Source organism: Sus scrofa, chromosome 6, assembly GCF_054392235.1.
Source record: "Sus scrofa isolate SSC_HxYL_T2T_F1_AM1 chromosome 6, Sscrofa_HxYL_maternal_Yorkshire_Landrace_v2.0, whole genome shotgun sequence".
In the NCBI taxonomy this organism is placed as follows: domain Eukaryota; kingdom Metazoa; phylum Chordata; class Mammalia; order Artiodactyla; family Suidae; genus Sus; species Sus scrofa.
Genome location: NC_139388.1, coordinates 67,806,145 through 67,832,149, shown reverse-complemented (window position 1 = coordinate 67,832,149; position 26,005 = coordinate 67,806,145). Strand labels below are relative to the sequence as shown.

Here is a 26,005-nt window from a genome sequence, read left to right as displayed (position 1 = left end):
CCCCCCCATCCCCAGGTTGGAGCCCTGAGGGTGGTGAAGAGTCAGGGGTAGCTGGGCCAGGAGGGTGAGGATGGCCTGGGGCCCGGGGCGGGGGGGGGGATGGTCTCTGAGGCTGGGGCCTGTGTTCACTCCCGCCTTCCCCTGCCCCCAGGCTGGTTCCCACTGCCCGCTTCTACCCACTGCGCATGCACTGCGTGCGCGCCCTGACACTGCTCTCGGAGGGCACGGGCACCTTCATCCCAGTGCTGCCCTTCATCCTGGAGGTGAGCTGGAGCGTGAGGTCGGGGAGGGAGACCTTCCTGCTGCACGGCGTTGTGCAGCTCTCCCGAGGGCGTTGCACTGCCCCATGCCTACCTGAGTTGGCGGTATGTGCTGGTTGGCAGGAATGCCATCGCAGACGAGGACGGCTGCTCTGCGGGGCTGGCCCAAAGCACTGGTTTTAAGGCACAGACTTGAGTTGAGCCGGATGTTCGCCCAAGATCAGAGTGAGCAGGAGAGCTGGGCCCGAAGCCCCGTCCGATTGTAACACTGTGTTCTCCTGCATGCCTTTGCGCGTGTGCACCTATGTGTACATGAGCATGAGGCTCGGTAGGGAGAGCTGTAGTTCAGAGGCCAGAGATCTGCGGAGGGCTGGGCCCCAGTGCACCACACTCTCAGGAGCTCATCCTCACCCTTTAGAGAGGCCTCAGCACCAACCACCAGACGGCCCGGAGCTCAGTGTGGCCAGGGCTTGGGTGCCTCCCCCACCACCAGCAAGTGGAGAGGGAAGGGGGCCTGGTAGAGTCCAGTTCCCGGCAGGGCCTGCAGCTTGTCTCACGGGTGTCCTTTGGGAACATCCATGCCGCATAGAGGGCCTCTGACTTGGCCCCAGGGCCCTTGGTTGGCTTGGGGTCCCCACTGTGGGTCTCCCCCGCTGGCCAGCTCTGGACACCTGTCTGTCTGCGGTCTTCCATGGTAACGTCCTCCACCTTTGCCATCTTTGCGTAGCCCATGTCCTCGCCCCTGGCTCAGCTTGAGCTGCCCCCACACGTCTTTTTCACACCCAGGGCTGCAGGAGCAAACAGGTGGTGGAGGCGGAAGCATAGCATCTGCCTGTGCCCTTCCCTCCCTGGGTGGGTGAGAAGAGGGGTTCAGAGCACCCTGTGTGGGCACTTAGCCTCCCCACACTGCAGGCAGCATCTTCCCAGGGGACCACTGTGTCCTTGCTGTGTCACAGCTGGAGCTGAGCTGGGCTCAGCGTGAAGGTCTCCTCCTCCACAGGGCAGGCTGTGGTGTCTCCTTTTGGGGGCCTTCCTCAGGCCTCCGCACCGTTTGCCACCCAACCCCCTCAGGGACACACCGTGGGTTCCCGCCATGGGACGGTGGCGGGGAAGGGTGCCCTGGTGAGAGTTGCGGCATAGCTCCCACTGCCCCAGGTGAGAGCGACCCTTGCCTTCAGACCTGCTTCCTGGCTCTGTTCTAGGAGAGGGCAGCAGAGCATGTGCCTGTGCTCCTGGTTCTGCCCCCTCGGCCAGGGCTCTGCTGTAGGGCAGAGGGACTTCCGTGGGGGACCAGAGCCCTGGCAGGCAGGCTGAGTGTTGTGGGGGGTTGTCTGGGGCTGAGGGGCTGGCACTGCATCTGGCCACTTGTCCCTGGTCTCATGATGGGTTCTTGGGGCAGGTTTTCCAGCAGGTCGACTTCAACAGGAGGCCAGGGCGCATGAGCTCGAGGCCCATCAACTTCGCTGTGATCCTGAAGCTGTCCAAGGGCAGCTTGCAGGAGAAGGCATACCGGGTGAGCCCAGCCTCCAGGAGGGTCCAGGGAGGGCCCTGGGTGGGGTCACGGCAGGATGGCAGAGCCTGAACATGGCTTGGAGGCTACCAGAGTGGCTCCTGGCTGGGGAGCGAGCTGACAGTGGCCTTTGGTGGAAGAGGGCTGAGCTCCCGTCTCTCCTGATGCTCTCCTCTCCTCCTGCCTCAGGATGGTCTGGTGGAGCAGCTGTATGACCTCACCCTGGAGTACCTGCACAGTCAGGCCTACAGCATTGCTTTCCCTGAGCTGGCACTGCCCGCTGTCCTGCAGGTGTGTGCCCACTGCCCCCTCCTCCCCACGAGTCCAGACCCGTCGGCAGACTGGACTCCTTCCCAGGGGGCTAGCTCTCCTCAGGGGTCAGAGAGAGGCAGCTGTGTCCCAGCCCTGCCAGCTGGGGTCTCTGCTGGCACCACTGGGAGGCTGGATCCCCGCAGCCGTGGTATTGGCGTACAAGCGCAGGTGCAGAGCCTGAGAAGTGGGGCTGAGCGGGCTGGTCTGACCTCGTGCTTCCCCAGGTGGTCCTGGGCTAGGGGAGGAGTCAGGACAGGTTTGGGGTAGCAGGAAAACCTGGCTGCCCATCTCAGCTTTCCTTCAGCTAATACAGGATGGGGTGGGGTTGGGGGTCTTCCCTCTCAGAAGCCCGTTTGAGGCCCCTTTCAGCCTAAGTGGTTCCCATCTCAGGGAGGCCTGTGCCCATCTGGCCTTGGTGGGCAGAAGCAGCCTACCAATCACAGGCCCTCTGATGGGCGGGGTGGGGCTGCCCAGGCATAGGTACGAGTGCAGGCTTCTGGCTCTGAGCCCCAGGGGTCATGGTCTAGAAAGGGATCAGCAGATGTTTTTGGTGAAAAGTCAAATGGTAAATATTTTAGGCTTTGCAGTCATGTAGTTCCTCAGAACTGCTCCATTCTCCCACAAAACTGCAGAAAACTCACAGAAAGATGTAAACAAGTGAGTGTGCTGAGGGCCAGTACAGTTTTATTTACCAAGGTGGGCAGCAGGCTGGATGTGGCCCCAGGCAAGATTCATGTTCCCACCTAGTAGGAACCTAATGTATCACCTCGTGTGTGCCCTCCGGTCAGTCTGGGGCCAGAGAGGTCACACGGGCCCCCACCCCGCCCCACGTACCCTGGCTCCTCTCTCACATGCGCTGGGGTGTGTCCCCAGGGCTCTGACCACCCTGCCTGCCAGGAGCGTGGGGGCCGACTGTGTGGGTGGCGCTTAGTGGCCGCTTCACTGGCCTGGTGGGGTGGCTGTCCAGGAAACCCTACCCCGCGATGTTGACCACTTTGGATCAGTCCCCAAAGTGGCCAAGCAGGGTCCTTACATGGAGGCTGGAGGAGGGGTGCTCAAGAGCAGGGGAGGAGGGAGCAGAGTTGGGTGGCTGTGAGGGGTGGAGCCTGGAGCCAGGCTGAGTGCCCCCTTCCTCCTACAGCTGAAATCCTTCCTCCGGGAGTGCAAGGTCGCCAACTACTGCCGTCAGGTGCGCCAGCTGCTGGAGAAGGTGCAGGAGAACGCAGAGCACATCCGCAGCCTCCGCCAGAGCGTCTCCTTTGGCGTGTCTGACCAGCGCGCAGTGGTCAGCTGGGCTTCTGGGCCCTGCAGGCACCGGTTGGTATGTGGCTGGGGTTTGGGGGTGTGTCTGCGTGGGGCACGACCCTCAACATCTTGCACAGGATGCCTGGGAGAAGCGGACCCGAGACGAGGGGACCCCACTCACCAAGTACTACAGCCAGTGGCGGAAGCTGAGGGACCGAGAGATCCAGCTGGAGATCAGTGGCAAAGAGCGTGTATGGTGGGGCAGGGGAGGGAACGCGGGTGTGGCTGGGAAGACGGTCCCCAGCCACCCCAGCTGCAACTTGTCCTGGTGCCGTGGCTGCTGTGATGGGGCAGATGGTGGCGGAACTGGATTAAGTCTGGGGCTGCTCCCCTCCTCAGGCCTGATGGGCTGGCGGCTTTGGGGGAGGGGCGAGTGCTGGACTGACCTTGTCACCTGGGTCAGCTGTGGACACCAGGGAGGCCAGTAGGGAGGGGCAGGAAGAGCTTTAGCTCTGCCTTTGGGTCTGGGCCCGGCCAGCGGGTGCAGGATGGCATGACCTGAGGGGGACGCATCATGCCAAGGGGCATGACTGTCTGCAACCGTCCTGGTGTCAGCACGGGTTTGCTGTCTGTCCTGAGAATAATGGCTGAAAATTTGGGAACAGGAGCGTGGGGGCCGACTGTGTGGGTGGCACTTAGTGGCCGCTTCACTGGCCTGGTGGGGTGGCTGTCCAGGAAACCCTACCCCGTGATGTTGACCACTTTGGATCAGTCCCCAAAGTGGCCAAGCAGGGTCCTTACATGGAGGCTGGAGGAGGGGTGCTCAAGAGCAGGGGAGGAGGGAGCAGAGCTGGGTGGCTGTGAGGGGTGGGCAGGTCGCCCTGAGAGCCCACCCTCACCTGCTGCTCTGGGTCCTGGTCCTTCCAGCTGGAAGACTTGAATTTCCCCGAGGTAAAGCGCCGCAAGGTCGGGGACAGGAAGGATGAAGACCGGGCCGAATTCAAGGCCCTCTTTGACCTGGACAGTGATGAGGATGACTGGGCTCCACGCTTCCCAGAGAGAGGTGGGGGCCTGTGGCTCAGCTCGTGCTGGGGGAGGAGGGAGCAGGCGGGCCTGGCAGGCCTCCCACCTCATGGAGCCAGAGGAAATGCACGCTTCTGCCCCTCCTGCTGTGTGGTTGGTGTGTGTTGTCTGTCCCTACCCCCCCACCACCACCACCACTTTTCAGCACAGTTCTGGGTCCTCTCCACTTGCACAAAGGAGGCTTGAGGGCAGGTTGGGGACAGGACCATAAACCTAAACCGCCCTTCACCTTACTGCTCTCCTGCGCCTCTGCTGGTGGGGTCACTCCCATGGACTCTTGTTCTTGGTCCGCAGGGACGCCTGGGTCCCTGCAAGCTTTGCAGAGGGTGGTGGCGGCGGTGGCGGAGGACAGCAGTGGTAGCAGCATGGAGGAAGAAGTCAGCAAGTCAGAGGGTAAGTGGTTCCTGAGAGTGAGGGGTGCCGTGGTCTTTGCGCCCAACTGTTTGGCGCCCAAGGCCGTTGGGATTGGGTGGGCAGGCAGGGCCATCAGCTCTATGCTGGGCCCACGCCCCTCCCTGGGGATGCCGAGCCAGCTGCTCCATTCCTGCTGGCTCTGGCAGCCAGCGATAGCAGCACCGATAAATTAATTAGCACTGTGATTAATTAGTGATGAGTAACCTCTGAGGCTGGTTTCTTTCTGATAAAGCAGAATTTATGTAGCCGTGCTCTCCTCCTACAGATGGAAGCCCAGACACAGAGGCGGGGCTGGACGCCCAGGAGCTGTGGCAGCTGGCCCAGGGGCCAGAGGACGAGCTGCAGGATCTACAGCTCTCCGAGGAGGACTGAGGGCTGCCTGCCTGGGGGCCTGGGGTGCAGTGTGGCCACCTCACCCTGCAGTCAGGCATGCCGCTTCCAGGCTGGGGCTGAGCACCTGTACACAGGACAGAAGGGCAGTAGATGGGGACAGGGCTTTATTTTTTTACAACATAAAAGACCAGAAAGTACCAAGTGCTGTTCCAGCTCCTCACGTGGCAGCCATGGGGGTGTAAACCAGCGCCATGGAGCCTGCTTGCCGCACCCTGTGGTGGTGGGTGAGCTGGAAGCTGATCTGGAGCGGGGGCTCCACTGGAGGTCAGGATGCAGAGCAGGCATGCTTCCAGGGGGAGCCGGTGGGCTCAGCCGGCGTGGCGTGAGGTGCCCTGTGGGCCTCCTTCGTCTTTGGTTTATCTGCAGCTTCCCAGATTCGGGTCGCCAGGCCACCCACACCAGGCTCTATAGTCACCCCCGAGTCTCTCTGGAAACTCATTCCTTTCCTCTTTAGTCCTGTGTTTTCCTTTTAACAATTGTGTTTTTGCATTTAAAACCGAAAGGAAAATAAGCTGTGGGGGGAGGGGCCTTTGCACTGGAGCAGCTGGTGCCAAAGGGTTGGGGTCTGACACCGGCTCAACAAAGAGGCTGAGAGGGGTCTGTGGCCCCTGGGAGCAGAGCCATGCTGCCGTTCTCTTGCTTGGGTGAGGCTCGGCCAACGGGGGGGTGGGTCCCCCCATAGGGGGAGGGGGCCATTGTCGGGGACAGGGGCCGCTCCCCTGAAGTGAGCTCCCGATCAGGAGCCCGCAGCGTTGGTGGCTGCAGCGGCAGAGCCACAGGGAAGCTGGCCATGTAGAAGACACGGCCCAGGCGCTTGGCCACCTGCAGAGAGACGGGCCTGGGTGGGGGCCTGCAGCCACATACAGAGCCTCAGGGCTGCCCCTCCGCTGCTGGAGACCACCACCCCCAGCAGGCACTCACCTGGGCCCGGATCTTGAGAGCAGGCCCCAGCTTCAGCCCCATGGTGGTCAGGAGGTGCTCCTCTGTCAGCAGGGGCAAGGTCTCCCCGTCAATCCCCTGTTCTCTGAAGACCTGGGGGTGGGGGAGTGCAGTGTTCAGGGCCTGTGTACAAGGGCTGTGTGTCCTGGGCTGGTTCAAGGCTCTCCAGAGAGCAGAGCCTAGAGGAAGGAGTTGGTGAGGCCTGCAGGGAGCATTTTCAAATGGGAAGAAAACCTCTGCCTTGGGCCTGTGCCTGTGTTGGAGGCAGAAGCACTGACCGAGGGGGCAGGGGTGGTACTGGGAAACAGGGCAGCTCGGAATCTCCTTGGGCAGGTGTCCCCCTCACCGGTGCATATTCTCCACAGCCAGACAGGCCCCCCACAAAGCTGCAGACATCGTCCACTGTCCACTTGCTGACGTCCTCAGGGGCTGTGGCCTCCTCCCCATCCATGAAGAGGCCCCCCACGGTGCCTGGGTTTGGGGGGAGAGTAGCTCGAACTCTGGCCAGCTCTTGGCTATGCTCCCACCCCCATCCGCTGGCCTTATGCTTTTGCCCTAATTGTTCAGAGATGTCCGGGCTAAGGGATTTCTTCTCCCCATGGACACCCTCCCTGAGACCCTGGCAGGATGTGGGGGTGCTGGGCCCCCTTACGCCCCACGGAGGGGGTGCCCACCTGTGTGGAAGTAGGGGCTGACGGCATAGGGGAAGCCCAGGGGCAGGGGAGGGGGCAGCATGGATCCTGAGAGAAGCCCCTTCCCCTCAGAGCCGATCCCTCCAGTTGGGGCTTGGCCTGACGTGGGGCCCTGGCCTCCAGCAGCCACCATCTCAGGGTCTTCTCCGTCCAAGTCCTTGGGGGGCTCATCTTCAGAGCCGTCTTGTGCCCAGAGCCCTGCCCCCGTGTTCTCCTTGGGCTCACTTGGCCGGGTTGAGGCAGGACTGGAGGCCCCCTTCCGAGGAGCTCGGTGGGCAGGCTCCCGGGGCGGGGGCGGGGTCGGGGGGCCTGGGCCGGGGGGTCCCTGGGGAGGCAGGGCCAGCAGCGGCGCGGAGCTGTGTCTCAGCACCAGCATGGCCCCGCGCCGCTGCAGCTCCTCGGCACCCTCGGGCGGGCGCAGGGCGGCTTCGGGGCCCAGCAGCTGTGGCCGGTGTGCGCTCTCCAGCTCCTTCTGGCGCAGCAGCTCTGCTGACATCTCCAGCCTGGCCGTGGGGAGCAGACCGAGGAGGATCAGTGGGCTTGGCAGTGCCATTTGCCACGCTGTCCCCCGACCCCGCGGTGCAGGACCTACCGGGCCAGGTTCTGCTTCCGCAGAAGCTCCTGCTGCCGAGCGAGCATCTCTGCCTGGGCAGGGGGCAGGAAGCCGTAACCTGGTGGGAAGGGGACACCTGGCCTCGTGGTCCAGGGCCGCCCAAGGCCGCCCTGGTCTGTCCTTGGCTTCAACAAGGGCAGGGGCGGGGCCAACGGGAGCGCTGATGGACGCAGGGTTGGTCACGGACGAACCCGCACGGTCCTGCACCGACAGCCACCCAGGAGACAAAGGATCTCACACCCGCCTGCTCCTCACCTGGGGTCTGGCACAGGGCCGAGGGCACCCCCAAGAAGGGGGGCCTGAGGTGGGGGCCCAGGGCGATGTGGGGGGCATTCTGGGGCGACAGCAAGGGGGGCGGCTGCGACAGCTCCCTGTGGACGGCAGGGCGGTGAGCGGCGAACGCCGCAGGCCTAGGTCCTCTCCCCGCGCTCCCCCTCCTTCCCGTAACTGCGGCCCCCGCTCCGGCCGCCTCTGCTAATTGCCGGCCCCGCGGGCGGTCGATGTGCGCTCGCCGCGGCTCCGGCCGCCTCCGCCCCCGCCCCCTCTGGCGGCGCCAATTAATCTCGGCGGCGGCGGCTTGGAGGCGCTGGCCCGGCAGGCGGCGGCGACTGCGGCGGTAATTACCGCGCGGGGGCCCCAGCTCCATGCACCCTCCCCCCCGCCCCTCGCCCCCCCGCCGACCCTAAGCGGCAGCAGCGCAATTAGCGGCGGTCGGGAGGCGGCGGCGGCGGCGGCCGCTGCTGTACACTCGGCGCGGGGCGGGGGCGGCCTCGGGGCAGGAGGGGCGGAGGGAGCCGCTGAAGCTCTTCCCGCCCCTGCTCCCTGCTGGGGCCTCCGCCCCTGCCAGCCGGGCAGACTTCGTCTGCGCCGCCAGCGGCTCTGCTGTCTGAATCGCTGCTGCTGGGGGGCTCTCCCCATCCCCAGCTTTCCTCCGACCTCGGGGTTGCCAGAGCTCTCGCCGCTCACCTTATCTGCCTCAAGCCTCCCACCTACCTGTGGGGAGAGCTAAGCCCTTGGCTATCAGGGACACCTGGATTCAGCGGTCCCACAGTTGCTCAGTGGAAACAGGAGTAGCAACAACCCAGCTGAGGGATGGTCACCACTCCCCCACCTCCCACAGACACACCATTCTACCCAGGAATGTTCTGGGTCTGCGCCTGGCTCTGGAGCATCAGGTCGCTGCTGCAGAGCAGGCCACAAGCCTAGGCCTGAGCACAGTGCCTAGCTAGCATATGCAGTACCCTAACGCTGCGGTGGGTGCACCGTGGCCACAGGGTGAGGAGGGCCAGCGTGGGACATGACCTGCAGAAGCCAGGTGATAGCACTGCCAACCGCAGACGCAAGCACAGGGAAAACAGGAGCCTCTCTGAAACACAAGCACCCCAATACCTCTCTGAGAAGGATGAGGTGCCAGCTGAGGTGGTGCTGTCTCGGTGCTGAGTCAGGCCCTGCTTCCGACGTTGACCTGGTGACGATGAGGGCAGGTGGATTTCTAGGCCACTGGGGCTCCTCACAGCTGCTGCTGCCACCTCCTGCCGGACCCTCAGGAGATCTGGGGAGAGGGGGGCAATAGCAGTGACCCAGAGGCTAGCCCCAGCCCTCTGGCTCTCACACCCCTCACCCTATTGAGCACAGGACACTGGCCAAGGACATGGAGACCAGGAGGACATTCTCCTAGGGAACTTGCTGGTTGGTCACAGGGACCGAAAGATGAGCAGAAGGCCACAAGGCAAGGCAAACAGGAGACATTACAGCGCAGCACGCTGCAGGCACCACCAACCTTGGGAGCGTGGCCAGGCGAGCATTTGTAAGGGATGTGGAGTTAGTAGGAACCACGAAGTGGTGAGGATGGAGAGAGAGAAAGACCTGAGGTGGAGGTGCCTGAATGTTGACACTGACAGGAGTTGAGATCTCGGAGAGCAGCGGGAGCAAGGCTGCAGGGTGTTGGTGGGCAGGGGTCGTGCAAAGGCCCAAGAGTGAGCGCAGTGGGACCAGAGTCCAGGAGTTGGGGTGGGTCTCCCATCCCCTCCCAGGCCCACCGTGCGCTCTACTGCACTCTACTCCCCACCTTCCGTCCCTCTGTCCTGCTCAGGGCCGGACCTCTGAGTCCCCCCGCAGCCCCCCACTGTGCAAGCTCCTCCGCCGCCGCCGCCTGTTTATAAATTAATTACCCGAAAAGCGGAGGTGGGTCCTGCCCCGGGCCGGGTGCCAGCCCGCAGAGCCCAGCCGGCGCGGCCGCCCGCATCGATCCCGGCAGGGCCCCGCGCCCCCTCCCGCCCGCGGCCTGGGTTATTTACCGTCGGCTCCCCGCGGGGGTGGCAGGCAGGGGCCTGATTGACAGCCCGGCTCCGCGCTGCTCCCCGCGGCCGGCGCCCCTCCCCCGCGCAGGCCAGCGGAGCCGGCCGCAGGCAGGGCAGGGAAAGCAATTAAAAAGGAAGATTTTTAAATTATTAACATTTGGTGAATTATTCAGGCTCTCGATGCCTGACTGCCCTGGGGGACATTGCCTGTGTAAGGAGAGGAAATCCGGCCCCTTTTCCCAGCACCCCCTCCCCACCAACCTCCAGCCAGAAAAGGCAAGCCCGCGGCTGCCAGGCCAGGGTGCAGCTGGATGGGGTGCCAGAGGGTGCCCCTGTGGTGGTAGGGGGACTTCTAAGTGTCCGTGGGAGGAGGCACAGACAGATGGACAGAGCCTGTTTCATAGGGGGTTTAGACAGAGATGGCGCCTCCAGCTGGAGCTTCTCCTGTGTACCAGTGAAGGCCTGGTGACCAGATCCCAACTGTGGCCCATCCTGCCTGGGGACCAACGTCCGCAGCGGACTTTCTGCAGCTGACTGAGCAGCTTCCCCAAGGAGGGTCTGGCCCCCTCCTCACACACTGGTACCCTGACTGCAGCTGGAGTGGGAAGGACACAGCGTACAGAGCATGGGGTCCAGGCGAGGGCTTCAGGCCAACCTGCGTGTGCTGGAGACGGGCAGGTGGGCCTGGTGAAACCCCTAACTCCCACTCTCACTAGGGCTCCCCCAAGGCTCAGCTTCCTCATCTGCGAAATGACAGTGGCCGTTGGAGGCTCTGCTGGGAGAGTCTGTGGGAGACGGAAAGGGTGGGCCCCCCAGACCTACCCAAACAAGTGGTTGCATCGGGCAGAGGGAGAAGGCAGGCTTCATCGTCCATCTACAAGGGCTTTGGGGATTTGAGGGGCTGAAAAACCCACATCCAAGCCTAGCCTTGGTGTCAGCAGCCAAAGACCCTGGGCCTCTTCTCAGGGTGAGCAGAGCCCTCTGGGGACAGGGAGAGCCAGGGCACGTGGGTGGACAGTCATGGCATGGGGAGGGGCATATACCGTGGCTGGGGAGGCCCAGGTGGTAGAGACGCTGAGGGTCCTCAAAGTTGCTGGCCTCACTCAGGGCGGACACCAGCCGGCGGTAGTGATCCTCGGGGGCCATGCTGGGCCCTAATTCTGGAAGCAGGAGAGTCTCTGCATTGGGCAAGCACAGGTGAGGGGGCTTCCCCTTCAGATGCTGCCAAGGGGGGAAGCAGGACCTCCCTTCTTAGAACATGCTGCTGGGCTAACCCTGCCCTAGAGGGTCCTGCTCCCCTCCTGTCCCCCACCCCACCCCGGGTCGGGCTCCCACCTTGGGGAGACTTGCTTCGGGCCTTCTTCTCCAAAGGGCAGTCACTGGTGATGCGGGGCGATCGGCCCAGCCTCTTGCCCAGCAGGTCACCTGGGGGAGGGCAGAGGGAAACCTACACTGTACCTCAGGGCGTGTAGGGGCCAGGGCAGGAACGGCGCAGGCCCACCCCGATTACAGCCTCAGTCTTAGCCTCGCTCCAGCTCAGCCCAGAGCCCCACCTGTCATTGCTCGAGGGTGCTCGAAGGTCCTGCCCAGGCCCGAGTCCCAGAACTTCAGCCACAGAACAGCGTGTGGGGTTGGGACAGGCAATGGCGTGGGACCGTCCAGACTGTGGGGCTCTGGGCCATGTGGGTAGATGAGATTGGAGACTTATGGTAACAGACTCAGGCGTCGACTCAGGACCCCACAGGCAGCAATGCTCCCCTCAGCCCACCAGACTAGTCTCTTGTACAGGTTAGATTAAGGAGCCCTCCTCAGCACACTGATCTGACTGGAAACCACCTTCTTCTCCCAGAACAGGGGTGAGGACTGGCAGTGCAGGGTCCCATGCCAGGGTACCTCACCCTCTTCCTGGAGGCTACAGGCCCCTTAGGTCAGGTGCGCCTACCACCTCCATTCCTCCTGGGCTCCTCCCCCAGGCCACACCCCTCATCGCCCCAGCCACCACCCTGGCCTGGCCTGTCACACACGCACCCAGCTGCCCAGCTGGGCTGAGCTCCCAAGGGTACCTCGCATAGCCTCACCCTACTGTGTACAGCCCCTCACACAGCCCAGGCCCCACCCCACCCCTATCCCAAAGCCCTCTCTCAGGTCCCACATCCAAAACACTCTTCGGTCTCCTGAAACAGCCTCCTTCCATCCCGGGGCCCTGGCACTCTCAGATGCCAGGCTTCCTCTTGAGCCCCAGGCCTGGGAGGTCTCTGCTGACCAGCTCAGCAATTGTCTTAGTCTCCTGGACCCTCTGCAGTGCTGGCCTCCAGTCTAGATCCTGTGCTCCTGGGCCCCTCTCCATCTTCCTGAGGCTGTCTGGGTGGGTGGGGTGAGGGGGCTAGCCCCTCTATGATCTGGGCCCACCATGACACCTTGGCAGAGGGAGCTCCCGAGAAGCCCTGAGCCTAATTCCCTTTTCTTATTCCCTTAATCTGTCATTTTTATCAGGCGGGGAAATGCGGAGGCAGCGGAGTGCCGATCAATCTCCACTTTACAGCTGACAGAATGGTGCTAATAACTTATTGATCTCAGCCACCTCCTGCCACTGGCCTGAGCCCAGCGGCCTAGCCCCAGGCCCTGCCCCAAGTGGGATGAGGATGAGGTCCCCACTGCCCAGATGAGGTCCCACCTCAGGGATGCGGCAGGATAGGTGGCGGGGGGTGCTTAACCCACACAAGGCCCCTGAGGATGCCAAAGAGCCCTGGGCCAGCAGGGTTGCAGCATCCAGCTGTGCCAGGCCTGCAGATGGGTCTGGGCTGCATCCATACCTGCTGTCCACACCCTACCCTGCACGCCCCCCTCCAGGACCTAGTAAGCAACCTGAAGCTCTCGCTTCCCTGTGATCTGTTTCCCATTTGCCACAGTGGGAACTCCCCCTCCCTTTTCTCTTGGTGGGGTGGGGACTCCTCTCTGCCTGGGGGAGGTACTCTGGGGTTGGTAGGGGGACCCACAATGAGACCCAGGCCTTGTAGCTGCAGTGAGGTCCTGCCATGGGGGGTCTGGCCCCTGATGAGGGCCACGTGCACTCAGACACACCTGGGGCGGCCAGAAGCCGACTCACACACAGCCACAAGATGCCTGGCAGGGCCTACCCCGAGCCCGCACCGCCCTCCGTGACCCTTCCTGCCCAGGCCTGTGCTCCTGGGAAGGCGGGGTGAGGACTGGCGAATGTCTCCACTCCGGGGCTGGTGGGAACACGTGGAAGCCCATGAGAACCTGAGTCCCAGGAGGTGGGCGGGCCCCGGACAAAATCTGAACACAGGACACACACGTGACACTTCGCACAGCCCACACGTGACTCCGAAGCACTCACATGCACGCCCTGCACCTCAGCATGAAGAGCGTGTGGACACTCGGGTGTGTGACCCTGGTGAGTGGACGCCCAGGCCTCTGGCTGGGCCTTGGGCGCACACGCGCACAAGCCACGTACCAGGAGGAGCGCGTGCAGATAGCACGGAGCTGCCGGCTCAGAATATCTCAATCACCGTGGGGCTCCCAAGGCTCGCCCGATCAATGGGGCAATTAGATTTTATCAGCTGCCCGCTCAGCGCCTCCAGCTCAGCTCCAGAAGCAGCACTCACGCCTGCCCTGCCTTCCCAGGCACAGGCGTACCTGCAGGCCCTGACGGAGGTGCTCAGGGTCCGGGGTCGGTGCCCCATTCCCTGCCCTGCCTTCCCGACAGCTGTGGCCTAGGCTGGAGTCGCCTTTGCTCTGGTCCATAGGGCAGCGAGGGACCCCTGCCAACTCCTCTCGCCCTCCCTGGCCCCTTCAGCCGAAGCTTAGCCGTGCCCCCACTCTCTGCAGTGGTGCCTCGTGGGTCCCCAAGCTGCCCTTCCCTCTGAGCTCATGCGGACTCCAGGAGCCGCCCCTCGCCCCCCGCAGAGACAGAGCTCCTGGGCCCGCGCCCCCCTGCTCCACCACAGAGTCCAGCCCGCAGCCCCCCTTCTCCCCGGGGGTAGACCCCCTCCCTCCCGGGGCCCCCTGCTCCACGGGGTCGGTGGGTACTCTCCTGCACACAGAGGGTGTCCCTGCCCTCAAGCGAGCCATTCCCGGGTGTGCACCTCTGAGCCTCTCTGAGGCCTGCATGCCCTGACCATCCTGCCTCCATCTGCCCCTGGGAGGAGGGAGTAGCAGTGGCCTCAGCCACTCCAAGCCCTCCCCAGCAGCAGCCACAGTGGAGCCACTGCCTCTGCCTCCGCCTCCTGTCTGCCCGGCTGGCCGGGATTAACACAATTACCATCACACGGAGCCCCGGGGGACAGCCGGCCTCGCCACCTCCCTCCTCCTCCGCTGGCCTTCCTGGCTGCCTGCCAAGGCTGCTGGGGGTGGTGGCATCCAGAGCCGCTGAGCAGAGAGGCAGGGAGGGCTGTGGGGTGGGCTGTCCTCACTGAGCCGCCTGGCCCTGGCAGCCCTGTCCCCACCCCCAGCACTGCCCCGGCTCCTCACCTGCGGCTCCCAGGCCTATCTCCACACTGCCTCTCTGGAATTCACAGCGGCTCTGATGCTCGGGCATAACGAGGTGGCGGCTGCGATGCACGCTGGATATGAGGGTGGGAAGGTCGCTGTCCTGGCTGCGGTAAAGCGAGACAGGGAAGGTGAGACTCTGTGGGGCTCCTGACTGAGTTTGAGTGTGAGCGTGCATGGCCTGGCGGGCAGCACCTGAGTGCGACAGTGCCTCGTGCACAGCTCCGCCGTGGTCCATGACACCATTCGTGTGAGCATCTCCACAGCTGGTCCCAAGCAAATCGTCCCCTAGTGGTGGGGGTGTGGAGGTTCACCCTGTCGGACAGGCCCCACCTGGGATCACCAGGACCTGCCAGTGTCTGCTGGACACGCAGGCCTTGCACTCAGACCCCACTGCTGCTCCCAGGGAGGGTCTGTGCAGACTGCAGGGCTGGTCCAGTCCTGCTATGCCCTCTCCAGCGTGACCAGGTGCTCTGTCCCTGCTTCCTGCCTTGGGGGGCAGCCAGGCCCCCGCTAGGATAGGGTGCCTTCTCCCAGGGGCCAGGCTACCAGCAAGGACACACGGACCCAGCACTTGAGACTGCACGCGCTATTTCAACCAGAACTTGCAACCATCCACGGAGTCTTTACATCTTCAAATAAGGAAGCCAAGGTGGAGACCAAAGTCCGGAGTCAATGAGGTGTGCACAGGTCCAGGGACAAACATGGGCACATGCACACTCGCCCAGGGTCTGCAGACACACAGACCGGACACACGGTGTGGTCCCCGATGTGCTCATACTCAGGACACTTTGCTCTACCCACTGCTTCCCACCAAAAACCTTGGAATGAACATGAATTTTTGTTCCCTTACTTCTCTTCTTGCTCAGTCAGCTCACTACTGATATCACAAAACCCCAGAGAAAAGGGGGCGTGAGACATCCCAGTGTAACTGTGTGAAGATGCCCCAACCCCATTTGCCCTTGGGATTCTGAGAGCATCTTCCTTAGCAAAGAGAAGGGCCACCTGGCACCTTGCAGATGTAGCCTGGAGTGGCAGGAAGTCAGGATAGAACAGAAGAGGCACAGGGAGGGACCCCAGCCCCCCAGCCCACTCTGGCATGCCAGCACTCCCTTCCCAGCACCCTGGCTCCCTGGCCCACCTGTAATGGAGCAGCCTTCTGGCTGGGCTGCTGCAAGGGGGGCCTCCACGGAGTGACCTGGGAACCGACCCTGAACCTCATTAAATAGCCCCCAGCCCCCCTCCCCAGCCTGGGTGGCTGGAGCAGGCTAATCCAGAGCTGGCCCCTAAGCAGATCAGTTTCAGCACCAAAGCCTCCAGGGCTAGAGCCTCTGGGAGACCCTGACGCAGGCTCTCCTCCCACCCCAGCCCCCTCTCCCCAGAGGAGAGAGAAGCCGCTGCCCCCGCCCCCACCATGCAAACTAGAGGGCAGGTGGGCTGGGAGTAAGTACTTTATGGGATTAATTGGCAGCGATTCTCATCCCGCCATCACCCTCATCCATTCGGGGGTGTGGAAGAGGGAAGTGCTGTTCTCAGCACCAGGGAGGGGGTGAGGGGTGCCTGTGGCAGGGCTGCTGCTGCCAGAGTTCTCCCTCAAGGGGACCCCTTTCTGTTGTCCCCAGGACTCTGCAGGAGGTGGACCAACTCCACAGAGACTGAGGGGTGGGGATGGGTCCTGTCATTTGTCCTCTGCGAACCCTCAGCTGAGCGCCCCACACCAGGACTGGGTCTGCCCAGCCGCTACGGCACTAGCTCTTTCACTCACTGGCCACTGAGGCACTCGGTGCTGCAGCCCCATGGAGGTGATGCCTAGTGGGAACCAGGACACAGACCACCCAACAAACCCCACTCTCTGCCTTGGGATTTGCCCCACAGGCCCCAGGACAGCCTGGCTCGGCCCCAGAAAACCTGTGTGGTCCCTTGGTCATTCACTCAACAATTTATGCCAGGTTTTATGTAAAGAACTGCAAAGAAATTCTGCACACATCAGACTGAAAATGTGTGAACCCTCAGACCCCAGTGCCTCCTTGAGGGGCCTCTCGGGCTCCTCCAGTGACCAGTGTATGGTCCAGTTCTTGTGTCCATCTCCTGGCTGAGCTCAGGGCCTCAGAAGGACACGGACCACATCTACTGCCTGCCGCCCATGCCGAAGGGGGAGCTCCCAGCAGGCCAGTGGTACACTAGTCAGGCAGTCAGAGGGATGGGGACGAACGGACAGATGGATGGAACTGATGCACAGACAGGTAGATGAAGACTGAAGGATGAAATCAGACAGGTGGAGGTAGCTAGATGGGCACAGACAGACAGGCACTATCAGACAGATGGATGGAGACAGGCACTAATGGGCAGACGGAATGGATGGAAACAGACAGACAGATGAACAGAGCCTGAAGGACAAGCAGCAGACAAGAGACAGAAGGGCAGATGGACAAGGCCAAAAGGAGCCAGGAAGAGGAGTTCTCATTGTGGCTCAGTGGCAACGAACTCGACTAGTATCCACAAGGATGAAGGTTTGATCCCTGGCCTCGCTCAGAGGGTTAAAGGTCTGGCGTTGCCATAAGCTGTGGCGTAGGTCACAGACGTGGCTTGGATCCCATGTTGCTGTGGCTGTGGCTGTGGCTGTGTCTGTGGCTGGCAGCTCTAGGTCCAATTCGACCCCTAGCCTGGGAACTTCCATACTTTTCTTTCATTTTAAAGCCCGAGTACAGCCTTTAAAATGAAAGAAAAAAAAAAAGAGCCAGGAAGAAACGAAGACTGAGCTGGGAGGAGGGAGGGACAGTGCAAGGCTGCTGGGCTGTGTGTCCCCCAGCCTTCCCTGACCAGATGCTGGGGTGCTATAGCAGTGGGGGCGAGGGGGGAGCTGTAAGTCCTCTTGGCTGTGTGTCTCCCCCCGTGCCCCATTTCCCTCTAGTAAAATCCAGAAAATCATCCCAGCTGCTTTTACAGTCTGTGCCGGGCTGAAGGAGTGCCTCCACGCTCTGACCTGGCTTCTGTGTCTGCACCTCTGCCCCCCTCCCCGACACCCCACGGCCAGGTGGGGTGAGCAGCCTGAGAGTTCGCCACAGGCCTTGCTGACAAGTTTATCCCGTAGCTTCCCAAGTAAAAGGCTCATAAAACGTCATCAATGTTCATGACGGTTCATAAAAATGATCAGTCGAGTGGGCAGCTTCAAAGTGAGGTGGAAATAAGTTTAAAGACATTTTCATTGTAATTCGGCTCCAGGACCAAGACATGCTCGGAAACGTAAATAATAACACATCTGGCACAGAGCCAGGCTGCGAGTGGGGCCCCTTGGCGCTGGATGCCCTTGCATGCATGGCTGGGCCCTCCTGTGCCTTCCGCAAAGCCCTGGGGTAAAACTTGATCCCATGTGGGCTCTGCCCACAGACTGACCACCTCTGCCCATCTGCACTGGGGACTTGAGTTTTCTTAACACCCTCAATATCCTGGTCAGGTCCCCTCGTTTTTCTCTTCTTCCTATGTTTTAGATTGGCAGCCCACTCAGCTTCTCTGCCCCCCTGCCCCCCACGCCTGGATCACCATGGATGGAGCAAACCCCCAACCTGCTGGACGGGGCCTCCCGAAGGATCTTGTTAGAACATACACCGATCACGCTCCTGCGCCTCTGGGAGGCTGGGGTGGGGGGCAGTCACGGCCCTATCTTTGGGCAGAGGGGCTCAAATGCAGGAAGGGGACGCACTCTGGCTCCAGGGTTGGGCCGCCCAGAGCCCGCGCCTGTGCTGTCCCAGGGGCCCAGGCACAAGTTAAGAGACCACAGACTAGGAGAGGAGTGAGACAGGGAGGCTGCAGACACTTAGAAGCAGACCCCAGGGAGGTGGAGCCACAAGGCTCCGTTGTGCTCATGCGCAGTGCGTGGGGGAAGCCTGGCCTGGGCCCGGCCCTACCTGCAGGATGTCTCTCGGAAGGAGATGTTCACGTCCCAGTGGGTGTGGACTCTGGAAGGATAGAAGCAGAGGGTCAGTGTGGCCTCCAGGACAGCAGGACAGGTGTGTGGCAGCCCCTTGTCTACCCCAGAGCACTGGCTTGAGGGAACAGGGCTGGCTCAGACCTGCCTCCAGCACCATCTGGAACCAGCTCGACAGGCTTGCGGCTGCCCCCAGGACAGGCCGGTGGGGCAGGAGCCAATTCTGGGCCTCACTAGACAAAGGGATGGGGAAGGACTGAACTGAGGCCCTGCACCCCTGCTTCCTGTGGCAGCGGACCCAGAGGAGCCCCTGTGTTGTGCTAGGGGTTGGGGCTGTGACTTCCTCTGCCTGTGTCACTTGTGTGACTGAACCCTAGTTGCTAGAGCTGCTCCGGGCAGGCTGGAGCCAGGTCAGGGAATGAGCCCCATGGCCACCTGCCCCAGTGGTTGGGGGTCGCCCAGGAGAGTGCAGGCCCCTGGGTCCCACTTGCTGCCAGCCTGCCTCCTGAAAGTGACTGTCACACAGCAGAGGGGGGAGGGACACCAGGGTGAGGGATCAAGCAAGGAAACAGCTCTGCCCTATGCCCGCTTTCTGACCCCCAGTGGTGTCCCTGGAAAGCCCCTCGGTCCGAGGGAAGGCAGTGGGAAGCCGACGTGGTAGTTCACCTGGGTGCAGGTGGGGGATAGGGCTGGGAAGGAGGTTTCAGGCATCTAGGAAGGCTACTTTAGGGTCAGAGAAATTGGGACATGTTAAAAGACTACTTAGGAAGACAAAAGGCCTAGAAATTCTGGGGACGCCTAGGACATGCTGGACAGACAGATGATGGATGGACAGATGGAAGGATGACAGACAAAGAGGGAGGCGCCTCTGCCAGAAGGGGAGAAGCTAGGAAGTCAGGAAGGTTGGCCCCAAACTTGGGAGGGACAGTGAGGAGCCAAGGGAGTGGCCACCTCCAATAAGAGTGAGTGTCCAGGGGCTTCTCTCACGAGGGTCCGCCCAGCTCCCCTCTCCCTGCCTGGTGGTGGTGGCCCCAGACCCTCCTCCTGGAGCCTTCTTGCTTCCTCACACCCAGCAGCTCCATCCCGCCTCAGCACCTTCCCCACACAGAACCGCACTGACTCCTCCCTGGGCCACCACTGGTGGGCCCGCTCTGCAGCAACACTGACCAAATCCTGGCTGGCACTCTGTCCCTAAGCGGGGGCAGGGTGGGTTCTCAGTGATCCTGCGGCATGTCCCCGGAGGTCCAGCCAGGCTTTGTTTCAGCTGTGGCAGCTGGAGACACAGTGAGCTAAACTGGGGCCTTGTCCCCAGGGTGGAGCCCCCCCCCACCCCCAGGCCCAGCCTTGCCCTCAGCTGCCTGGAGTCCTCCCCCTGCCAGAGCCCAGGTGCCCTCCCACCCTGGCCCTCAGAGTACCTTCTCTTCATGATATGGACGTGCGGGTCATCCTCCTGCTTCAGGCCCAGCCGCTGCCCACAGGTGGGGCCACTGCCGTCGCTGTCGCCATCACTGGCTGAGAAGCTGGGAGTCAACTCCTTCTTCAGGACCCGGGCTGGGGGCAGGGCCACTGTCCTCTTGTCTGCCAGCCGGCCCCGGTTCTGGTCCAGGGAGGGAGGAGAGGAGGGTTAGGTCACACCAGGTCCCCCGGCCTCCTGGGAGACCTGCATCCCAGTCCTGACCCCCGAGCAGGGCCGCTGAGGTCAGACAGGCACAGTGCCCAGGCCAAAGCTCCCTACCACCCTCGCCTACAACAGAGCGGCCTCCAGCCTCCAGGAGAGTCACAACTGGCCAGAGGCCAAGAGTGACCAGGGAGGCAAGGCCTCCATGAGGAAGCCCTCCACAGACCGCCTTCCACTCCACCCTGGCAGGGGATGAGCGGCAGGGCTGTGGGCACTGCCTTGTCCAGACTCTGCCTCAGCCCAGCCCCCCTCCTCAGGCTGAGTGGGGACGCCTCCTGGAGGTCAACCCTGACTTTGCTAGCTCCAGGGAGCTCCAAGGGGCCACGCGCACCTGCAGGACACAGCACGTCTGTGTCCTGTCACCCATTCAGCGTGCAGTTCCCTCTGCATGCATGTCTGCCTGGCGATCCCACTCACATTCTCTGTGAGCCCCCCACAGATGCCAAGCCCGCGTTCTGTTATTAGTGCCAAACAGATCGATTTGAACCCTGGGGCCTGGGGCTGACCCCTTGCAAACTGTGGGCCTCTGGTTCACAGGCCGCCTGGTACAGAGACTTGACCAGCCCAGACCCTTCGTCCTATGGGCCCTAGTGGGCCTACGCCCTGGATCAGGAACTAAGAGATTGCGAGTTTTTCCACAAGGCCCACTTCTCCCCTGCCCTGCGGCTGCAGCACGAGTGGGGAGCATGTGCCGTGGGGCAGGGCTCACAGGCAGGGAGCTTCAGGGTGGAAGGCGTGGCCTGCCCACGCGCACACATACAGGGCACTCCACGGCAGAGCTTGCGTGTGACTGGTGGCACACGTGAGGTCTCTGCACACCGTGGCATGCACCCGTGTCTTCAGGTCTTGCCACCCCAAGGAAGAAAAGTGACCATTTTCTGGTGGGCTGGAGCTTTTGCTTTGTTTTTCTTTTCTTTTCTTCCCTCCTTCCTTCCTTTGATTTATTTTGTCTTTTTAGGGCTGCACCTGTGGCATATGGAGATTCCCAGGCTAGGAGGTGAATCGGAGCTGTAGCTGCCAGTCTATACCACAGCCACAGCAACGCCAGATCCGAGCCACGTCTGTGACCCACACCACAGCTCATGGCAACACTGGGTCCTTAACCCACTGGGCTAGGCCAGGGATTGAACCTGTGTCCTCATGGATATCAGTCAGATTTGTTTCCGCTGAGCCAGGACAGAAACTCCACCCCCTTTTCTTACAGAGTGACAGGTCACTGGTTCAGGGAGGTGGCAGGGGCCTCGGGATTATCTGCTTCTCTCTCATCTTTTCAGTCATCAGGGCCTCCTGGGACCCCTCCCTCCTGTTGCCAGGACAACATGTCCCCACCACACACAAGAGTTTGGGGAGGAAGGTGTCAAGGGGGTTCTCACTTCTCCCTGCACAGTGCCGTCCTGGATCTGATGGCCAGCTATGTGCCCAGGCCGTCATCACCTCGAGACACACAGCCCACCCTAGTCCCACCCAGATTTGCACAGTGCCCTTGATAGGGTCTCTCCTGCACCTGCCCTCGTGAATCCACCTAGGACGTCCTCCATTTTCCTCTCTGCAACACACACTCAGTGAGACGGACTGGGCAGCAGATGGGGTGGAGGGGGTTGTGGAGTCTGGGCTAGGCCTTCGAGATGAGAGGGCCTGTTCTGAGCCTCTGAGGACCCTGGCCCTGGCTTTGTGCTACTCCAGCAACAGCAGAGCTCAGGTGAGGCTGCGGGGGTGACGGCCTGTCTGCTCCCCACGCCTCTTCATGCCAGGCTGCCGGGGAGGGGTTTCTCAGCCTGTCTGGAGTGTGCTTGGCTGCAAAGCCCCCTCAGCTCTGCCCTTCTCTAGGCTCCTGCAGCCCCAGCACCGGACCTCCTCTCCTGCCTTCCTGCTTTAAGTAAGCTCTTCTCTTAAGAAAAGTAAATGCATTTCTCTCTGCTTCTCATCTGTGGGACTGGGACGCAGAGGGGGAGTGAGAGCAGGAAGATTGCCACTTGGGGTGGTGGCTCCTGTGGGAGGCGGCTGAGGCAGAGGGACGAGGATGGGCAGCCTTGACCTCAGCCAAGGATGGGGCTAGGCCTCCCACGCACACCGGATACCTCAGCTGCTCACCTCTGCTCAGCACACAGATTCGAGAGTTGGGTGCGGAGCCCCTGCCCTGGCCAAGCTCTGACTCCTCAGACACTGCGAGTGGGTGCACGAGGCCTGCTGCGTGACCCTTGCCCCACGCACACCCACATTCTGCCCCCAGAGTACCCTCTGTGACCGTGAAGTGTGTACACACCTGTGGACATGACCATGGGAGGCGGGGGAAGACAGTTTCTGGGTGGGAAAGGTGGGGGCTGGAAAGAGTCCATGAAACACCTTCCTAAGGCCTGGGAGGGTCAGGCTCAGGAGAGGTAGGCCCAGGTCTCAGCCATCCCTCATGCAGAGCCCCAGACAGGTAGGCAGCCCCATCCTGGCCTCCCATCCGAGCAATGTCCTCCAGGGCACAGATGCTGGGCTCAGGCCACCTGCCCACCCCCTTCCTGTGGGAGACCTTTGGAGAGGATGGGTGGGAGAGGCAGGGCTCCTCCCACCTGAACAGAAAGCCCAGATCAGCCTGGAGGGAGCCCTCTCTGGCACCAGCTCCTTGAGTGTGTGCAGGAGTGGAGAGGGAGCCCAGCCTCTTGCCCTAGACAGGTAAGGCTCCGCAGACAAGAGGCTGGCTGCACTGTGCGTGTCAGCCCCCTGTCCCAAGTGTTCTGTATGCAGATGAGCCTGTGAGTGTGATGAGCGCATGACAGTGTGTGTATGTGGCGTGGGGGTGGGGGGGTGGGGCAATGGTGAGGCTCGGCTGCATCCCCTTCCCCTGCCCAACTTGTCCAACGTGTGTGTCTTTACAGAGTCATCTGTGGCTGCCCCATTTGCCGGCCCTCAGGGCCTGTGCGAGGAAGCCAAGACGTCCCATCCCCCACCCTGCCGCCAGTCCAAGGTAAACAAGCTGAAGGCCCCTGCTCCCTGCCCCAGGGTCCTCTCAGGCCTTCCTGGCAGAGGGGGCTGCTGAGTGATGCCAGGAACAGCAGCACAACCCCAACCACCACCAGGAGCCATGGCCCTAATTGGCTCTCCCCCAGGGGCTCACATTGGTCCCTCTCTACATGCAATTCCCTTTTCAGATCAATCCTCTAACCACTGCTGCCAGGAGGGCATAGGATGAGAAAGGCAGCACTTCAGGGGCAGGCAGAGCACCCCCATGTCTCTTGCTCCCCTGGACTAATGAGGGGTCAGTACATGTCTACACTGTTCTGGAGACCCCGCACCAGCATCCAACTCCTGTTCTCTTGACACTCAAGGCCCACACCGCACCTGTTCTGGCCTTGACTCCATTGTAGCTCCAGACACTCCTGGACAACCAGGGCCTTGTCATCCAGAGCTCTAGCTCTGGGCACCCCAGAGACGTACTTCACTCCCATCCAAGCCTCTGCCCCCCCGCCCCCGCTCGAATGGACGTTCAGGCCAGCCAACACTGTCACATCTCAGAATAAGCATTAACTTAGGACCAGCCCATCTCCCAAGTGGGGCCAGATAACATAGCACCCTGTGACAGGGCAAAGTCTCCAGACCCCAATCAGATGGCAGTGTCCAGAGAGGTCTTTCACACCCTGGGCTGTCCCCAGGGCTTCAGGGAGAAGCAGCTCCGAGAAGTTCCAAAATAGGCAGCACCCAGCCCTGCATCAAGGGGGCGGAGGCTCCAGTGCGCCAGGATTCCCACCCAAAGCGGTCTCTCTTTGCCCGTCTGGGGGCTCCCTCCTGCGCACTGGCAGGTTTGAGGTTAGGACTCATACTAGAAAATACAGGCACAAGCGCCACAGGGAGAAACAAGACCCCGAAGCCCCAGCTTTTCTCCCACTTCTCACCACTGGGGAGGATATTCGACAGCCTGGACAGTCGCAGATCGGAGGATGCACCTGCAGGATCCCCTTGGACATAAGCGTCTTCAGACTTTTCCCTGCGAGAAGAGCCGAGGCAGGACGGTTGAGAGAGCCGGGCCGGCCCACGTAGGGCCCGAGGCGCCGGCACGCTTCCAGGGTGCTGCCAGGCGGAAGGCCGGGTTCCCTCCTGCCACGAGTATGAACTCTCACCGCCGCCCAACTTCCGAATTCACCACCCGGTCTCGCGGGCCACCCCACCCTCGCGGACGCAGCGGGGATCTGCAGAGCTCAGAAACTCGAGATCCGGCGAGCGCCCTCCCCGGACGAAGGGCAGCCTCCTTCCCGCCCCCTGCGCCGCTCCTCCCGCGCTCCACCCTCTCCAAGCCGGTCCAGAGCTGGGCGGAGGAGGGTTGGGCCCGAGCGCAGGTGAGCTGAGCAGTGCGGTCAGGACCCGGGACTGCGCCGGACCTCGCAACTAGAAGAAGGCAGCCACCGCGCAGCCACTAGCCCCAAAGTCTACGAGCGTGACTGGGCCCCTAACTTTCTTACTACCTCCCACCCTCGGCCTGGCGCTCACCGCGCCCGCGCGCATGCCGGTTCAGGCGTCCGCACGTCGCAGCCTCGGAGCCAGACCCTGAGAGAGCTCAAGCGGCTGCTCCCTGCCCCACCGCCGCTCGGCTCCGCGCGCGCCCCCGCCCCGAGGCGCGCCCCCGCGGCCCCCACCTGCCTGTGCTACCCGAGCACCTTGCAGTTTGCTCCACCAGCGCACGTCCGCACCCGGCCGCACGTGCACCCCTCTACTCCCGCCAGAATCGGTGGCTCCTCGACCCGGGAGGGGAGTATCCTGCCCAGTGGGCCTCCTGCCCGAGTTCCCGTAAACTTCCCCAGAGCCTAAAGGCCCAGGAATCCCGCTTGCGCGCAGAAGGAGCCTCCCGCTTGCGCGCAGTTGGGAGCCCAAGGCACCGCGGTCAGCGCTGGGGGGCCGGCGGAGGCCAAGGGCGCTCCGTGCGGGTCCACCGAGGCGGCCTTTCTTGGGGGGGAGGGGGTGTCCCCGCGGCAGCCCCGGAGTCGCAGCGCCCTCTCTGGGCAGAGATGGAGTCTCCCAGGTGGTAGAACGAGGGGGGTCGGGACCCGCGGGTCCTTAGGGAGCGGAGGGGAGGGACCGTAGCGGCCCGCGCCCCCACGGCGGCCGCACCTTTGTGGCGGATGCTGCGCTTCCAGTCTTTGGCCGTCTCGCGGCCGCTGACGAACTGGAACTCGTTGGGTGTGAGCCACTCGCCGCGGTGGCGGATGGACGGACCCTTGCTGCCCTGGCAGAGTTTGCGCACGTAGAGCAGAGCGCGGTTGGCGCCGCACTCCACCTCGATGCACGGCTCGCCGTTGTCCAGCAGCGGCTGGAAATCCGGTGCCGCGGCCGCAGTGGCCGCGAAGCGCTCGAGGGTCAGAGGGTCTCGGGGCAGGTGGAGGTGCGGGGCGGCCTCGTGCAGGCTCAGGTAGGCGCGCGATGCGCGGAGCGGCGGGGGCAACAGCGCCTCGTAGCCCGCGGTCGCGGCGGGTAGCGAGGCGATCGGGGGCAGGGCGGCTGCCGCTGGCAGTGGCGCCAGGTAGCCCGGCAGCGGCGGCAGTGGCAGCGCAGCCAGTGTTGGGTGGAAAGTGGCGAGAGCCAGGGCGAGGTCTTCCCGGCCGGGTAGCTCCTTCTTGACCGCCGGCATGGCGGGCCAGTGGTCCTGCAGCCTCACTCTCCGCCGCCGGTGCAACTTGTTCCGGCCCGGGCTGGAGTTGGGTCTCGAGGGCGGGGGCCTGGGAGGCTCCTGGCCGTGCACCCGCCCTCCCCGCTACTGTGCCCCAGCTGGGCCACCTCGGACCGCTGCCTGGCTGGCTGGCAGGGCCTCTGCTGCCTGAGACATGATGCTGCCGGAGCTGCTATTGATCCCTGATCGACCTGCCGAACGCCGCAATTCCAGGGCCATGAGGCTCCAACGGGGCGGCGGGGCACCTGTACCTGCGCTCCCTGGGGCGGCACGGCGTCCCGCTCGCTGGTGAGCCCACCGGGCCAGGCGGGGCAGTGAGGAGTTGTGGAGCCTCTGGCTCCGTGCCCCGCCCAGCCTGAGGGTCCCAGGCCCCCGCCCCGCCCCGCCGTCCCAGCCGCGCACCCGCGTACTCCAGCGCGCGCCCGCCCGGCGGGGACTTGGAAGACTCGCGCCGCCACCGCCGCCGCCGCCGCCGCCGCCGCTGCCTC

At 62.9% G+C, this 26,005-nt stretch overlaps 2 protein-coding genes across 26 annotated transcripts in view; one reads left to right on the top strand and one right to left on the bottom strand.

Moving 5' to 3' along the window:
* The window catches only part of NOC2L (NOC2 like nucleolar associated transcriptional repressor), a 12,920-nt gene extending 7,207 nt beyond the window's left edge, over positions 1-5,713 (top strand). For 4 of the 8 annotated variants that reach the window (XM_084962462.1, XM_021095174.2, XM_084962463.1 and 1 more), the window contains exons 12-19: positions 152-263; positions 1,660-1,773; positions 1,960-2,061; positions 3,224-3,367; positions 3,465-3,578; positions 4,255-4,390; positions 4,705-4,803; positions 5,090-5,713. In XM_084962462.1, the coding sequence (XP_084818588.1) occupies positions 152-263; positions 1,660-1,773; positions 1,960-2,061; positions 3,224-3,367; positions 3,465-3,578; positions 4,255-4,390; positions 4,705-4,803; positions 5,090-5,196 (928 nt within the window). In that variant the 3' untranslated portion in view covers positions 5,197-5,713. Of the gene's footprint in view, positions 1-151; positions 264-1,659; positions 1,774-1,959; positions 2,062-3,223; positions 3,404-3,464; positions 3,579-4,254; positions 4,391-4,704; positions 4,804-5,089 lie in introns of those variants that run through there. The other 4 variants (XM_084962460.1, XM_084962459.1, XR_014806903.1 and 1 more) reach the window with 2 other exon arrangements.
* Positions 5,305-26,005, bottom strand: SAMD11 (sterile alpha motif domain containing 11). 18 transcript variants are annotated; one of them, XR_014806899.1, is made up of 14 exons: positions 24,962-25,843; positions 23,752-23,843; positions 19,611-19,792; positions 18,176-18,226; positions 14,253-14,377; positions 11,097-11,186; positions 10,805-10,939; positions 8,851-9,013; positions 7,717-7,832; positions 7,441-7,493; positions 6,831-7,351; positions 6,503-6,627; positions 6,139-6,249; positions 5,305-6,039 (listed from the first exon to the last, which is right to left on the bottom strand). XR_014806899.1 is itself a non-coding variant. In XM_021095156.2 (14 exons), the coding sequence occupies exons 2-14, from the start codon at positions 23,821-23,823 to the stop codon at positions 5,794-5,796; spliced, it is 2,016 nt and encodes a 671-aa protein (XP_020950815.1). In that variant the 5' UTR covers positions 23,824-23,843; positions 25,920-26,005; the 3' UTR covers positions 5,305-5,793. The 18 variants fall into 18 exon arrangements, 16 of the variants coding, with proteins under 16 accessions (XP_020950815.1, XP_020950816.1, XP_084818575.1 ...); XR_014806900.1 differs by having other exon boundaries at positions 10,805-10,921; XM_021095156.2 differs by lacking the exon at positions 24,962-25,843 and adding an exon at positions 25,920-26,005 and having other exon boundaries at positions 7,441-7,519.